The sequence below is a fragment of the Ailuropoda melanoleuca genome, chromosome 2, assembly GCF_002007445.2.
Source record: "Ailuropoda melanoleuca isolate Jingjing chromosome 2, ASM200744v2, whole genome shotgun sequence".
Classification (NCBI taxonomy): Eukaryota; Metazoa; Chordata; class Mammalia; order Carnivora; family Ursidae; genus Ailuropoda; species Ailuropoda melanoleuca.
The window spans coordinates 169,020,538-169,035,537 of NC_048219.1; the positions used below are offsets into that span (position 1 = coordinate 169,020,538).

Below are 15,000 nucleotides of genomic sequence, written 5' to 3' on the forward strand. Positions count from 1 at the left end.
AGGTGGCTACCGCTTCCCGGCGCCCTGACACGGCGGCTCCCTCCCCCTTCTGTTTAGCTTCCGATATCTGTGCGCGGTTTCACGGCTCCCCGCTTCGTACCTCGATACTCAGCGCTGGAGATGTTCATTTGTAGAGATCCAGATGTATCTTCCTGCGTCTCAGGCTGATTCCGTGGATATTCCTGCTGGTCTGGTACCTATCCAGCTTAACTCAGGGGACCGGCTGAAAAAGGGGTCCCCTACTCCTCCGCCATCTTAACCCGATTCCGCAAGTCTAACCTATCAATTCTTTATCTGTCTTTAGAAGGTGGTGGCTTTGTCATCATTCTCTGCAGAGGTTCATTATCTGAGAGCTGCTGAGTTGTCTTAAAAGGAGGAAGGTTTCTTTTTTTTTTTTCTTTTACCAAATAGACTGTTCTATTTGTAGCCAAGTCTCGTAAATTCAAAGACTTGTCAAAATAAATGAATAGTATGTTTGTTATATTCATGACTTAAAATCACGTTTGATTGCTTACTCATTAATCCACAAAATTAAGTAACACACCCTGGATTGCAGTCATTAGTACAAATACGCAGGGTTCTTCGAAACGTCAGATGTAGTGGGTCACATTGTACGGGTGTGTTTGTTTCAAAACTAAGTATGTTAATGTACAAATTACTTTTTCTCTTCCCCTGGAAGAAAACCAAGTAGTTAACTGCAGTCCACCAGCAAACGGTTTGGGATCCTAATACACTAAGTGGATTTTCGATGGAAAACTTGTAAAATGTAACTTTACACTAAGCCTCGAGGATGGGCAGGTGCTGTTCTGTCCTCCGTAGGCACATATGCAGTAAGGGAGGTTACCTGTAATCCCAATTGGATGGAAAAATCTGGACTCGGGGAGATAGTGTCCACCTGAAAAGTGTAGACATCCGCGTAACAGAGGTTTTGCTTTTCCTCTCAGGTGTAGCAGAGAACTTAAATCATTCACGCCTTTCCATGTGCCAAGTCCCCACCAGGAGCTTGCACTATAAAGTCAGGTTGTACTTAACGGGGTCCCTGGCTGGCTCAGTCGGTAGGGCATGCAACTCTTGATCTCAGGGTTAGGAGTTTGAGCCCCACATTGGGTGTACAGATTACTGAAGATAAAATCTTTTAAAAAAATAATGAAGTCAGGTTGTACTTGAATTCTCTCCTCTGTAATGTGGGGCTAACACTGCTTTTCTCATAAGGTTTCTTATGAGTATGAAATAGAACATGTAAGCACTTTACAACAGTGCCTAGCCCGTAACGTGGGCCGCGTAATTATTTGTTAAAAGCATTTTTTAGTTATGTGACTCATGGTTTCAAATAGCTTACAGGTTTGTTTTGTTTTGTTTTGTTTTCAAGTAGCTTACAGTTGCAGAGGCAGGTAAATCAAGATGTTTGGGCTGTGTGACAGGTAGTGATAGCGACGTGGACAGTTTTGTGGGAACACCAGAAAGCCTGGTGGAAGACCTCATCTGGGGGACTCGAGCTATGTTTTGGAAGCCAAGATAATATATAATAAAGAATTTTCAGTTGGAGCAAGACCATGCCAGATTGTATTTTGGAAAGCCCACATCAGAATTGGTATTGGGGATCCACATTCAGGGGCTGGACTGGAAGCCAGAAGCGAACTGAGGCCTTTGCAGTGGAGATGTGAGGACCTGGCCAGAGGCACTGAGGCATTTTGTTGTCATGGAGTAATCCCTGCAGAGAGAAATCAACCTTAGATTCCAGTAAGGTACTGCCTTCATGGATGGCTGTGGCCTTGCTGGGCCCGGGCCAAGAAATTACCGAAGGAGTGTTTCTGAGATGATTACAGCCTTGGTTTGGATGGAGAATAGAAACTGGAGGGAAGTAAGGAGAATAAAACTGAGCCGGGGAGATAGTACTTATGTGCATCTTACAACATTGTCAATGTATGTATGCTTTGTAAATTACAAACTATTTTTCCCTGTGCTATTTCATGTTTCGTAGTGTAGGATATATTCCCTTAAAAAAGAATACCCTTCCAAAAATGCAGGTTAGATGCGCGTGACTTAGTTAAGAATAATTTGAAGAAAAAGCCATTTGTGGGTTCATGTGTCCATGCATTTTAAAACATTACCTTCATTTCCGATAAGTTACACTCTCCCAAGACCTTCGAAGCCCTTGCAGATGGATAAAACCGAAGAACATCCAGTGATATACTGGGTAAATGGCAAGCAAAGCCACTCAGCGGACTGGCATCATTTCTGAGAATTTCTCAGCTGGTTTAATCTTAAGGATCTTTCACTTTCTTGTGTGTCCGCCGTTTTTAATCTGTGTAATTCAGAGACAGTGGAAATAGCATTACTAACAAAGCCAGCTATATTGAGTTTTTATAATCTCTGACATTCGTGTTACCTCAGAATGTTTGAAGCTTCTTCCAGCTTCCTTACCTGTATGCTTTTCCCGTTGCTGCCCCCCAGGGTCCTTTAAGAGTTGCGGCTTGGGGGCTGCCAGGTGACCTCCATGGGGCTCTTTGCCCAGCCACTACTACAGATGGTGCAGGGCACAGAGGAAAGTGTCTTCAGGCTTTCCTTGTGCATAGTAGCTGTTAGTTGTGAAGGTTGTTTCCTAAGTGTGAGCTGTGACTACTAAGGAAAGTCAAGAATGCAACAAAAACAAACCCAAGATTCTCTCGAACTTAAGTGAGTCCCAGGAAAACTATGATTCAGTATTTAATGCATACCTGGCTTCTTAGTGAGGTAGTGCACAATTAAAGAAGGTAAGTGTAGCTTGCGCCAAAGTATTGGTGGTTTTTTAATAGGCATTTTTTTTTTTTTTTTGGTCATCACAGGCAATGTAGTCAGCTGTCTCTTTAAAAAGTGATGAGAATAAGTAGGGTTCTTAGTACAGTTGAATAAATTATGTTGTTTTCTTTAGAGTGAAGCTTAAAGCTGTAAAGTTTGTAAAGGTCCCTATTACAGATTTTCAGTTTGAAGAGGAAATGAAAATTGGTTTATCTCATTTACTGAATGTCGATTGAACTTGGTGAGAATCAGAGCTGTTACATACTTGCTCAAGGATGCTGGATCTGATGCTTGCATCTGATGAAGACACTAATGTGAGCATGCTAATTTTGAAAATCTGGATTAACTGCTTTTAGCTAGCTGTCAAAGTCCTATGAAGGAAGATCACCTATTTTCAAACCTTTGTTTAAAGTGGCATAAAATTAACTCACATAGCCAATTGTTATTTAGTTACAAGCAGATGCATACATTTAAATGAAATTCTGCAGTGTTTCACTCTCTTCCCAAAGGTGATAATGTGTTTTCCTCTACTTGTGAAATTGTTGTAATTTCACAGTCTTGCTTAGATTTAATTGTGTTTATTAAGATTTGAGATGAATGATTCCAATTTTATTTTGTAGGATCCTGGTTTTTTTCCTTTGTCTTTTAATTTTATTCGATAGTTGTTGGTAATATGGAATATGGATGAAACAGTAAAAATAACAATATGTTGTTAAATTTAGCAGTTTAACCCAAAGAACTCTATACGGCAAATGAGCTTTTCTTAGTAGTACATTAGTTCACTTGACGTGTAATTAAAATAGAGCCACATATTTTTTACTGTATTTACTAATACAAAAAAATATACTTTCATAAATTATAGTCTATGAGTTTTGGGAACATTCTTTTTTTATTCTCTATGTAGGCTAAAGATAATAGCATCAGATTATAAAAACTCGGGCTATAAAAGTGACAGAATGCTGTAGGTTGATAACAGAGCAAACCACATCATGAATATTGAAGGACTCTTCAACAAATGCACTTGGTGGCATTTATTATTAAAATATTTACTTGTCAGTGTAGAAACGAAAGGCATTGGTATATTGCTTCCAGTTATGATGGAAACAACACAACCCATGCATTGCTAGCTGGAAGAGAAGTACCACACGTCTAAGGGTTGTGTGTTCTCGTGTGATGAAGAGCAAGGAAAAAAAGAAAAACAGAAATTACCTATTTGATGTGTTTGATCTTGGTGCTTTCTCTGTTCCTCTGTCAATCCTGTGATGAAGAGATTAAAGAGAAGCAACAAAGTAAAAGCAGAATATGGATAAACAAGTCAAGTGGGATTTAGTCTGGAAGCCAGAGAATGTTAGCTATGGTAGGAAATAGAATTAACATTTAACCTTCCATTGTGTACCAGGCTCTGTGCTAAGCGTTTAGGCATGTTAGGGATATTATCAAGGAAATTAACATTCTACCTCCACTCGACTTACCCCCCAACACACACACACACACACACACACACACACACATGCACACACGCACACATGCATACACACCTTTTCGAGTGATATTGATCGTAATAGTCTCACTGTTTGAGTATAAAAATAGGTCTGAGTCCTTGAAGAGATATTGATGGTGTGAAATTTCAGAGAACACATGGCTCTTTTGATCAAGTCTATTATTCAGGTTTCATGGATGTTGTAAATTATCCAAAGTTCTTCTATTTCCTTTCATCTTTGAGTTTTTTGTTATTGACTTTTTCATTATTTTAACCTTTACAAAGTGAGTGTGAGAAAAGGATGGAAATATTCTCTAACATGAGGTTTATGGGTGATATTTTTTCTGAGAGAATCCTAAATTCAGTTGTTCTTTCTATATGCCTCCAGAGGACGGCAGGGGATACTTGGCAGTTACCAAGACCAGTGCCTCGTCTTTGAATCGGGAACACCATCCACACGGACAACTGAGATCTAGTTCTTGAATATTATTTGGACATGCTCCATTAATGCATTTCTTTTTCCATGTTTTCCTAAATTTTCCTAAATCCTATTTAGAAGTTAAGCATCTTTCTGAGAATTACACTCTACCTCGACCACTCAAACAGAGGTAGGAAACGCATGGATAAACATTGTACCTCTTCCTGGTGCCTTGATTTTACTGGCAATTAAAGAGAAAATCGTTTTGTATTAAAACAAGCACAGAAAGCTGGTAGAATGCAAAATGTAAGACATGAATTTGTAAAAGCTGTAAATTTGTAAAAACTCTGAACTTACTGTATGCCAACTCAGGCTAGGCCCCCACTCTCCTGGAGGTCTCTTCACATTTGTTCTCAAACTTCGTTGGGGCACACATCTAGAAGCTTGACACTAGGTACATCCAAGTGGCATCTTGGAGGAAAGTGGGCAAGGGAGTGCCTGGCATCAGACTGCTAAGCCTGCCTCCCTCTCCATCTGCCTCTCGCCCCCAGTGTGACATGTCCGCTCCTTCAGGGACCAAAGAAACATTCTCCCTTTCAAAATTGAGACTGAAAAAGAAAAGAGAACACACATAATCTCTCTTTTTGGAGCTTGATGTGGCAGAAGCATTTCTGCCAGTGTTGAATAGAAAATGAGGAATTTCTCCCCCATACTGACAAAACCAGAACAACAGCAATAATGATGAACTTGGAGGCTCTCACGAGTATGTATTCATGGTTTATACACATTCACTTCTAAATAAAATAATAATAATTTGAATGTTTATTCTAAAAACACAGGAAAAACTCTAGGTATATTTTATGCTATTGCTATCTTAGGTGTTAGTATCTGATCTTGCCTCATTTTACTCATTTTATTCCAACAAATATATGTTCAGTGCCTACTATGTATACTCACCATTCTAGGTGATGGGGATACAACAAAAAAGACAAAAAGCACTGTTTTCTTGGAGCTTATATTCTAGTACAGTGAGAAGACAGGCAATAACTAAGACAAACAATAAAAGATGCAACATTGAGAGGGTGATAAATGCTACAAAGAAAAAGGAAGGGAAGACAGGAGGTGGTGGTGATGTTGAAACACAGATAGGGGTGGCATTTGAGAGTAAAGATCGGAAGGATAGAGAAACAAACCATGCAGGTGTCTGGGGGAAGACCACTGAAGGCAGAGGGGACAGCAAATGCAAAGACACTGAGTCAGGGACAAAAAAGAAGAAATAGCCAGACAGAATCCTGAGAACAGGGGAGAACATACTCAGAACACGAGGTCAGAAATGTCACGGGGAGCCCACGACCACATAGTCCATTGGAAGGACTTGAGCTTCACTGTAAGTGAAGTGGGAAGGCGACTGATGAGAGGAGAGACATGACCTGTCTTGCGTTTTAGTAGGGTCACACCGGCCGCTGTGTTGAGAACGGATTGAAAGGGAGCACGGATAGAAGCAATGAGACCAGAAAGGAAATTGTTGCCATAATCCATTGGAGAGACTGGAAGCAGGGTCCAAAGTGGTGAGAGTGGAGGGGTGAGAAGCCGTTAAACTCTGACCATATTTCGAGATTTGTTGACAAACTGGATGTGTGTGTGGTGTATGAGAGACAGAGGGAGGAAGGGAGGGGGAAAGGCATCAAGGATTAATAGAAGGTTTTTATCCTGAGCAATTGGAAGAATGGATTGCCATTAATTGGGATGTAAAAAGATGATGGAAAGAACTTTGGAAGGTCAGTTTTTCAGTTTTTGGTATGTTACATTAGCCAGTGGATCGTATGATCCTAGAGTTCAAGAAGCAGCTCCGGGTTGAAGATTTAAGGTTGGAACTTATCAGCATTTACTTAAATCTATACCATGAGACAAGCGAGCTGTCCAAAAAAATTTTAGACATATTTCACATTTTTAGAGACAAGGAGGATAAGTAAAAGGAAATTTAGTGGAGGGCCCGGGAGAGCTGAAGATGTCAGGGAAGGCAAGTGAAGAAAATAACTTAAGGAAGAGGTAGTGATTGTGTCCTAAACTCAAGCCAGAGAAGTGGCTTGGGATTTAGCTACCTGAAGACTGGCTTTGACCTTGGTAAGAACAGTTTCCATGGAGTGGAGGGGAGAGAGCCTGACTAGTGTGGTCGCAGAAAAGAATGGGAGGAGAGAGCCTGGAAATTGCTGTGTGGACAGCTCTTTCAGATTTTGCTCTCAAGGAAAGTTGAGAAATGAGTATGGTATCTGTAAGGGTCCTGAGAAGGTTGTTAAAGCCTTTTTTGTTGTTTGTTTCTGTTGTTGTTTTGAGTGGGAGAGCGAATAGCGTATCCGTGGACTAACCTTCCTGTGTCTCTCTGGGGATAAGATGCCACAATACTGACAGAGATCTGTGCAGACAGAAGTTTTGATTGGGAATAATGGCTTTGTGAAAAAATCTTGGATTATGGGGTCTTTGGGAAATCTCGGTGTTGTGCTGGGTGACATGAGAATACTGACATTACAGGAGGAGAACAGAAGGGTCACCAGAAGATGGATAAGGCGGTGGAAGAGGAAGGCATCCAAATGAAATATTGCCTGTTTGCATTTTGCGTAGTGTTTAGGTTACCACAGTCCCTACGATGTCAGTGAAAAATCTTCTGCACGCCTTAGAAGTTTAGTCTAGGTGAAACCTTAACAACGGAAATCTTTAAATAGAATTCCTTCTTCCATGCCCATCTCATCTCTGTGGGAAAGGTAATTTTTAATGGGTTTAAGGTCAGGGAAGAGAGGCCATTTTCCTGCGCTGGACGCTTTGGAAATCAGCATGCCTTCTGTTGAGGGACTAGAATAGTGGCTTATGTTAACTAATGCATCTCTGTCACACTCTCTCCTGGGAACTCTGTTACCCAGTAGTGTAGATGTCCTGTTGAGTCAAGTAATCTAGCTAATAAGCACCTGCAATGTGCACAGTTTAAATAAATTGTCGATGTTGACGCAAGTGTAAGTTCTGTGCGTCTGGTGGACGCGTGGAGAGTCACTTTGCAGCCACTGCCGATGGAGCCAATGACTCCATTTGGGCACCACAGATTCAGGAAGTGAAGCTCTTCTCTCCAGGAATAGAGACTCATTCATGCATTCATGCATGCATTCATTAGTTCATTCTTTCTCCCCCCCCCCTTCCTTCCTTCATCTGCACATCCAGAGTAGACTCTCTGGAAATAATTCCTGTCAGTCATGGGATTGGGAGACAGACTGTGAGATTTGGGGCTGCTCCAGTTCTTCTTATCATCATCTTTGTGAAGAGTCATGCATTGCCTTTTCTGTGTCTGTTGTATTCTTTAGGACATAACATCCTAATGGACAAACCATGTATGCTTGACAACATAGCCTCTCTTTTTACAGTTTTCTTTTTGGAAAACAGTCATACTGTGGTCTGAAACCCTGGGTGGGGAATTAAAAAAACCTAGATTCTCGTACCAATTACTATTTAGTCTATCCCTTTGGGAAACAAAACCTCTGAACTGTTGTGTTCTCTCAAGTAAGTGTACCATTATTATTACATATGCTATAAATTTGTGTGGATATGATAGTATGGAAAACAGTAAAGTATCTTCAGGAGGAAGGGTTATATAACAAAAATAGGTAATGATTTATGAGTTTTCAGTTTTAAGATTCTGTGTTATGCTGTAGATTGATATTCTATTTTTTTTCCTCTTTTCCCCAGTATTTAAGGCACAGTACATATACTAGCAGTTAAGGATGTAGCAAGAGGAGGGGTGCCTGGGTGGCTCAGTTATTAAGCATCTGCCTTTGGCCTGGGTCATAATCCTAGGGTTCTGGGATCAAGCCCCGCATCTGGCTCCCTGCTCAGCGGGAAGCCTGTTTCTCCCTCTTCCACTCCCTCTGCTGGTATTCCCTCTCTCACTGTCTCTCTCTCTGTCAAATAAATAAAGTCTTAAAAAAAAAAAAAAAGGATGTAGCAAGAGGAAAAAGTAAGGTACTAGTTTTAATTTACACAAGTGTTCATAAAACCAGTATAATAAACCACTTTGCCTAGCCGATTGGCAATTAAAATAAATGTTACTAAGATGTGTTAGAATTCACCAATATGCAAAACTGAAATTATAATTATGTCACAAAAATAGTGATAAAAATAACACTTGCAGCACATTTTAAAAATTGATTTTATTTTCCTTTTCAAGATTTAAAGTGTTAAACTCTTCACTCTGACCAGATGATTAGAAAGATACAGATCTACTGATTATTTTTATACCAGAATAATCTTTCATTATTAATCTATTTAAGTCTTCTCTCAAATCAGTTCATCAGTGCTGCCAATTAAAAATAGAAAATGTATGTGCTCAATTTCAAGAATTAAAAATAATGCCTTGGGAGTAGCATTTCTTTCCTGTGGTAAGAGGATTGTTGGATTTTCCAATTAAAGAAGTCTCCATACTGGAAATGAGTAGTCAATTATGAAAATTATTTTTGAATAAACAATTTGCATATCCCTAATTGTATTCATTTCTTTTGAAAGACTGAACTTGGAATTTATGATGTTTTGATTGATTACTCCTGCATTTGTGTTATTAATACTATTGCTAACAAGGTTCCCCTATGAATGGGCCTTTGAGTGCCTTTCCTGAATAAATGTTTGAATCATAAGTAGGTTTGTTTTACTTAATGAATGAAAAATATCTAAGGATTTACTAGCAGGTTTCAGATTTGCACACACTGTCCTTTAGTGGGTTGACAGTAGGCTCCCCTCGCTGCCTACTACATGCACATTTGGACTTTTCCACATCACCCGATGAGGAGCATGTGAAGTCCCTCTGTGGTGGCGCTGTCTGCTGGCCAAGAGGACAGTTTCAGCAGGACTGTCCTCACTGTTCGTACAGCAGTGCCTATGCAATGAATATTTTATTACTTCTTGCCCTTTATGAGAAATGACTTGGAAATGGACAATTAAATGTTTTTATATTAATGACAAGAGCAGTTCTCGTACGAAACAAAACTGAGATGAAAATGGGAATAATTTGGTTAAAAGTGCTGATGTGTAGTCTCATTGGACTTGACGTTCATTGGACTTAAACCAGTCAACATAGCGTCATGAATGAAGAGAACAAAATTAAAGGTTGTATAAAAAGGGGATATCTGTGTGCACAAAGTGAACACATTGTATGGAAATATGCACATTTATTTGTTGTGATTGTGTCTAAAAGGACAGCCGTTGTTATGGATTTTATAATATCTTAGCTCTCTGAGACTGGAATGTCCTCTTTTAACCATGTGGATCTGTTGTTCAGCTTTTGCATATTCAACTCATATTTCCGGAAACTCTCTCAAAAAAATACTGAAGTCCTTTTCGGCATATTGGGAAAGGTGGTGAGGGGAGGGGCAGCTGTTTTCTTCCTTCAAGAGAGTTAGCCAAAATAGATTCTTTATTTCAAGAATAGACAAACCATTAATGAAGTCCTGCCGCGGTACCCTTAGACATAATATTGAATTGAGAGTTGTGGTACAGAAACATTCAAGTTACAGGTTTTCAGAGGCCATTTTCTTTAAAATCAAAGAGAAATCACCATCAGCTAGATGCAGGGTTGTGTGATATGCATGCCATTCAAAGTAATTAGTGTTGTTGGATTTGTTTGTAGCTGATTGCTGTGTTTGATGAACAAGAACCACTCCACAAGATTGAGAGCCCCAGTGGAAACCCTGCAGGTCGGCAGAGCCCAGATGCCTTTGAGACGGAAGTGGCTGCCCAGTTGGCTGCATTTAAACCAATTGGTGGGGAAATTGAAGTAACCCCTTCTGCTCTGAAATTAGGTATGTGTATTTTCACTGGTATGTTCTTCGCCTGGTTGAAATACATCATCTTGCTGATTATGACTTATCGTTTTAGTATCTTTCTTTAAAAATCTGGTTTGTCTTTTCTTTAGATTATTTTTACATAGCTCTCTGTAGCTGCGGGATGCTCAGACAAGGGGATACGGTTTTTTTCTTGAATGGCGGGTGGATCTGAATTGCGTGTTCTTGAATTATCGGACAGGACAGGCTGGTCTGTAAGTGATGGGATTCATCTGTAGCCTATGAGGATCACTTGAAAAACAGTCTCTGAAAAGTGTCATTTGGCAAAAGCTAACGGTTATCAAGGAATTCAGACTAGGAATAAAGGTCAATTTCTGTTTCAACCACCTTCTTTTTCTCCTCAAACTATGTGTCTTAGACTTTGGGGAAAACATTTTGAAGTTAGTCTCTTAAATCTATCCTATTGGTTTATTCAAACAAGAACAACCCACCCAGTAATTTTGTTCAGAATTCTTCATTTTTGTTTTGAAGGCATTGGGAGAAAAAGAAACATTCTTCTGAAGTTTCAGTGAATTTCCATCTCCAAGAGCAGTGTCAGTTTTTGGTGATACCTCTTAGAGATAAATTTAGGTCAGTTTAACAGCATGAAGCTTTTGAAAATCCACTAACATTTTGGTACTTAGAACAAATTTTCATTCCTGTCTAATGTATGCATATGTTTTGAGACTGCTCTGAGCACCTGTTGTATAGGTTAACTCTCCAGATAGAAGAACAGAGGCTTTTACTACTCTGCATGGGGAATCTTTCCCTTGCAAGGCAAGGTATATGTTTAAAATCACAGAAGTCCTGCAGAGCACTAGTGTTTCCCATCTGAAACAAAATGTTTACTGGAAAGTTTATTTTACATACCACAATACTGAATATCCGTATTTGGTACTGATTTTCTGGAAAGCATCTGTGATGCCGCTTTTGTAATAAACCAAGTGGAAATTTATGACCTCTCATCTTCATGCTGCTCCTCTATGCTTTGGAAAACCAGCTAGTGACGCGGTGTTCTGGAATGTGGACAGCCCGGGGCTCCGTGGCGGCTTCGCTCCATCCACAGCCGGAGTTTGTGGCTGCAGCAACCTCACCACCCTATCATTCATTTGCATAATGGATGCCTTTTTATCCATTATGCAAATGGTGTGGGAGGGAAATTAGGCAATAAGGGAAGACGAAAGGAGAAAATTGCTCTTGCTTGTTTTAATATTCTATTTATAAGCAAGCACTGTGTGGTCTTCAGAAGGCTGAACCTTAGAGTACCCGGTGCTGGGGAACTTGTTTCTGCCTTCTCTTAGGGTCTTTCTCAGGGAAAAAAAAAAGTTTATCTTTCTTAAGCTTTCCCAGCTTCTTTTTTGAACCACCTGAGAAATACAATGTTGAAATCAGGAAGAAAAGTAAGCTGAGGTTCTTTTTCTTTGAAAGTGAATTTTCTACTTCTTTAGTACTAATTTTTGGTGAAAATGAGAGATAGACTCTTTTTCAAGTGGGGACTACTTGCCAGGCACTGAGCTCAAAGCAGTGTACCAAGTGTTCTAAATCCTTTGTTCATGACAACTCATTTTTTTAAGGATTTTTTTTTTTAAGATTCTATTTATTTCAGAGAGAGAGCATGCATGCGTGAGCATGGGGGGGTGGGAAGGGGCAGAGGGAGAAGCAGGCTGCCCACTGAGGAGAGAGCCTGATGCGGGGCTGGGATCATGACCTGAGCCAAAGGCAGACGTTTAACTGACTGAGCCACCCAGGTGCCCCCATGACAACTTATTTAAGCCTCATGATACTTAGCTGGGTTCTGTTATTTCCCTCATTTAAGAGGTGAGGACACAGGCACATGGTACTTAAGTAATTTATCCAAAATCACATAGCGATGAGATGGCAAAGCCAGGATTTGGACTCTTTCTGGCTCCAGTGTCAGGAACCATTTTTCTGTGCTGCCTCTCCTATGCTAGTAGTAAAAGAATAAGTAGATACACTTTTTCAGGGGTGTACTTTGTGAATATATATCTAAACCCTGAAAGTGCTTGACTCCCCGGCTTCAAATCCATTTCACGTAGTACTGTGGGTGAGATGATGAGATTAGCTAACCTTCCTTGTTGGGTGGTCAGTGTTGCCTTCCTGCCATGGGGTCTGAAGCCTTGGCATCACCTCCGCTTCCTCCCCTTTCCTGCCAGCCAGCCTTACTTCCTTCTGCCTTCATGCACACGACCATTGGAGCAGGACAAGCTTTGTCATCCATCAGACCATCGCAGAGGCCTCAAGCTGACCCCTCTCTTCCCAGGGTCTGCTTCTCCAGGGCTGCCTTTCTAAATCACAAATCTGATTATATCACTCACTGCGTAACAACTTCCAGTGGCTTCCTAGTGCGCGGAGAGCCATGTCCAAACCCGTTAGCAGACCGATGCAGATGGTTCCTCAGAATTCGCTGGAGGAGTTTGGGCAGGGATGAATGATGAAAAAAAATCATTCCTTATCTGCCCTCACGGGTCCAGCACATTGAGTACTTTTCATTTCTGGAACTTTAAAAGCAAAGAAGAGAAAACATTTATCAAGTTTCTCAGAGAAATTAAAGAAAAAAGCCACGCAGGCTGCTTAGGGGGCTGCCTATTCTGTTTTCCTTTCCTTTTGTTGCCTTCAGGACAGGATGTGCTCATAGATGGGGCAGGTGTCACCTAAGGATGGAGGGATATGCCTGGCAGCAGAGGCAATGCTCATGGCTGCTGCAGGAATGTGACCTCATCGTGCTGTCAGGCCCACTCTGAGATCCTGCTTAGATAAAGGGGGGTGGGTGACAAGAGGGGGAGTAGCATTTGTGTTCCAGTGATCACCACAACAGGGTGCGTATAAAATGCCAAACACCAGAGCCCCAGCTCTTCAGCTCAACTCCCCACTTAGCTCCCAGAGGCCATTGGAACTGGTTCTGCTTCTCGTGGGGCTCATTTGCATAGACTGGCACAGCAGACACAGGGCTTATTCTCACAGATTTTCAAATTCTTGAGGCCTGTTCAAGAAGATGGGGAATTTAATCATTATCACCTCACATGCTTCTCTCTCTTACCAAGATACCATTTAACAAATAATAGGAGTCAACACATTTTTATGATTAGATTGTATTAATCACCAAAAATTTGTATTTTATTGAAATCGGAAATAAAGATATGCTCGATATTCAGTATAATTTTTATACCATTGTCCAACACAAGATGATAATTAATGATGTTCTGTTAAAAGCCAACAATATTCCCTATATGCATACAGAGATTGGCCCCTCTTCTTTTTCTTTCAAGATGAAATACTTATGCACAGAATATGCCAGAAGTTCATATTTACAGGCTCTTCATGACCTACCTACATCCTCTCTGCCCACCTTTATTACTGGCCACACTTACACAGTTACATTAACCTGCAGGCACCACGAACCACTTGCCATTCCCTAGATTTGCTGTCTTTCACGTCTCTGTGTTTGTAGAAGTACTATCCTCTTCACCTTGATCCTCCCTTTGCCTCTTTTCTACTTTGTGGAATTTTATACACCTTTTAAATTCAAGCTCAAATATGACCATGTTTGTAAAGCCTTGCACACATCTTCAAGATAGTACAATAGGTATACAATAAATAAATTTCATAATACTTCATTCAGCAATGATGAGTTACAAAGATGAATTGAAAAAATCTACTGACCTAAAAGGATTCAGTCTATACCCTATAAGCTAATGGGTATATATTTTTATTTATAGGAGGAGTTTCAAATTAATTGGACATCTACATAATTCCAACTTCATTCATCTAAATTATTTCTTACCATTTATTTTCCCAATGGATTTTCTTTTTCTTTTTTTTCTTTTTTTAAAGATTTTATTTATTTGAGAGAGACAGCGTGCATGCACACACTCGTGTGCACACATGATTTGGGGGAGGGGCAGGAGAGGGAGAAGCAGACTCTCTGCTCAACGATGACGAGGGGCTGGATCCCAGGACCCTGAGATCATGACCTGAGCCAAAGTCAGATGCTTAACAGACTGAGCCACCCAGGTGCCAGTCCCCCCCAGAATGGATTCTCTAATGTCATGCTAAATGACTAAGTCCTGATGCAGAATGATTTGCTAGTTTGGGCTAACACTTCAAGATTCTTTTCTGAAATTGGCCAGTTCTTCCTACTGTATGGCCTAGAGATTGCTAAACTAAAAATCTATTTAAAAGAAGAGACATGGTAAAACAAACACTAGGTATAACACAAAGAATGATATTCACAGAGTCCACTTAGACTTTAAAGTCACCCAGTTCAGGGATTTTCCAAGTCTTCTTTGGGGCCCCTTCCTTTTAGCCTTACTTCTGAACATGTTTTGACATTTCAACAATTATGTGATTGTAGTTAATGACAAATGACATTTATTGAGCATTTAAGTTCTAGATGCTCTCCTAATTTACTCATGTTCACTCTTTGTATGGATAGGATTGGTTATGCTGGCAGG

The 15,000-nt window shown here is 40.3% G+C and overlaps 1 protein-coding gene across 1 annotated transcript in view; it reads left to right on the top strand.

Moving 5' to 3' along the window:
* PARD3B (par-3 family cell polarity regulator beta) overlaps positions 1 to 15,000 on the top strand; it is a 1,011,045-nt gene that overhangs the window by 381,685 nt on the left and 614,360 nt on the right. Inside the window, exon 3 of the mRNA XM_034655034.1 lies at positions 10,336 to 10,507. Coding sequence (XP_034510925.1) covers positions 10,336 to 10,507 — 172 coding nt within the window. The remainder of the gene's footprint in view (positions 1 to 10,335; positions 10,508 to 15,000) is intronic.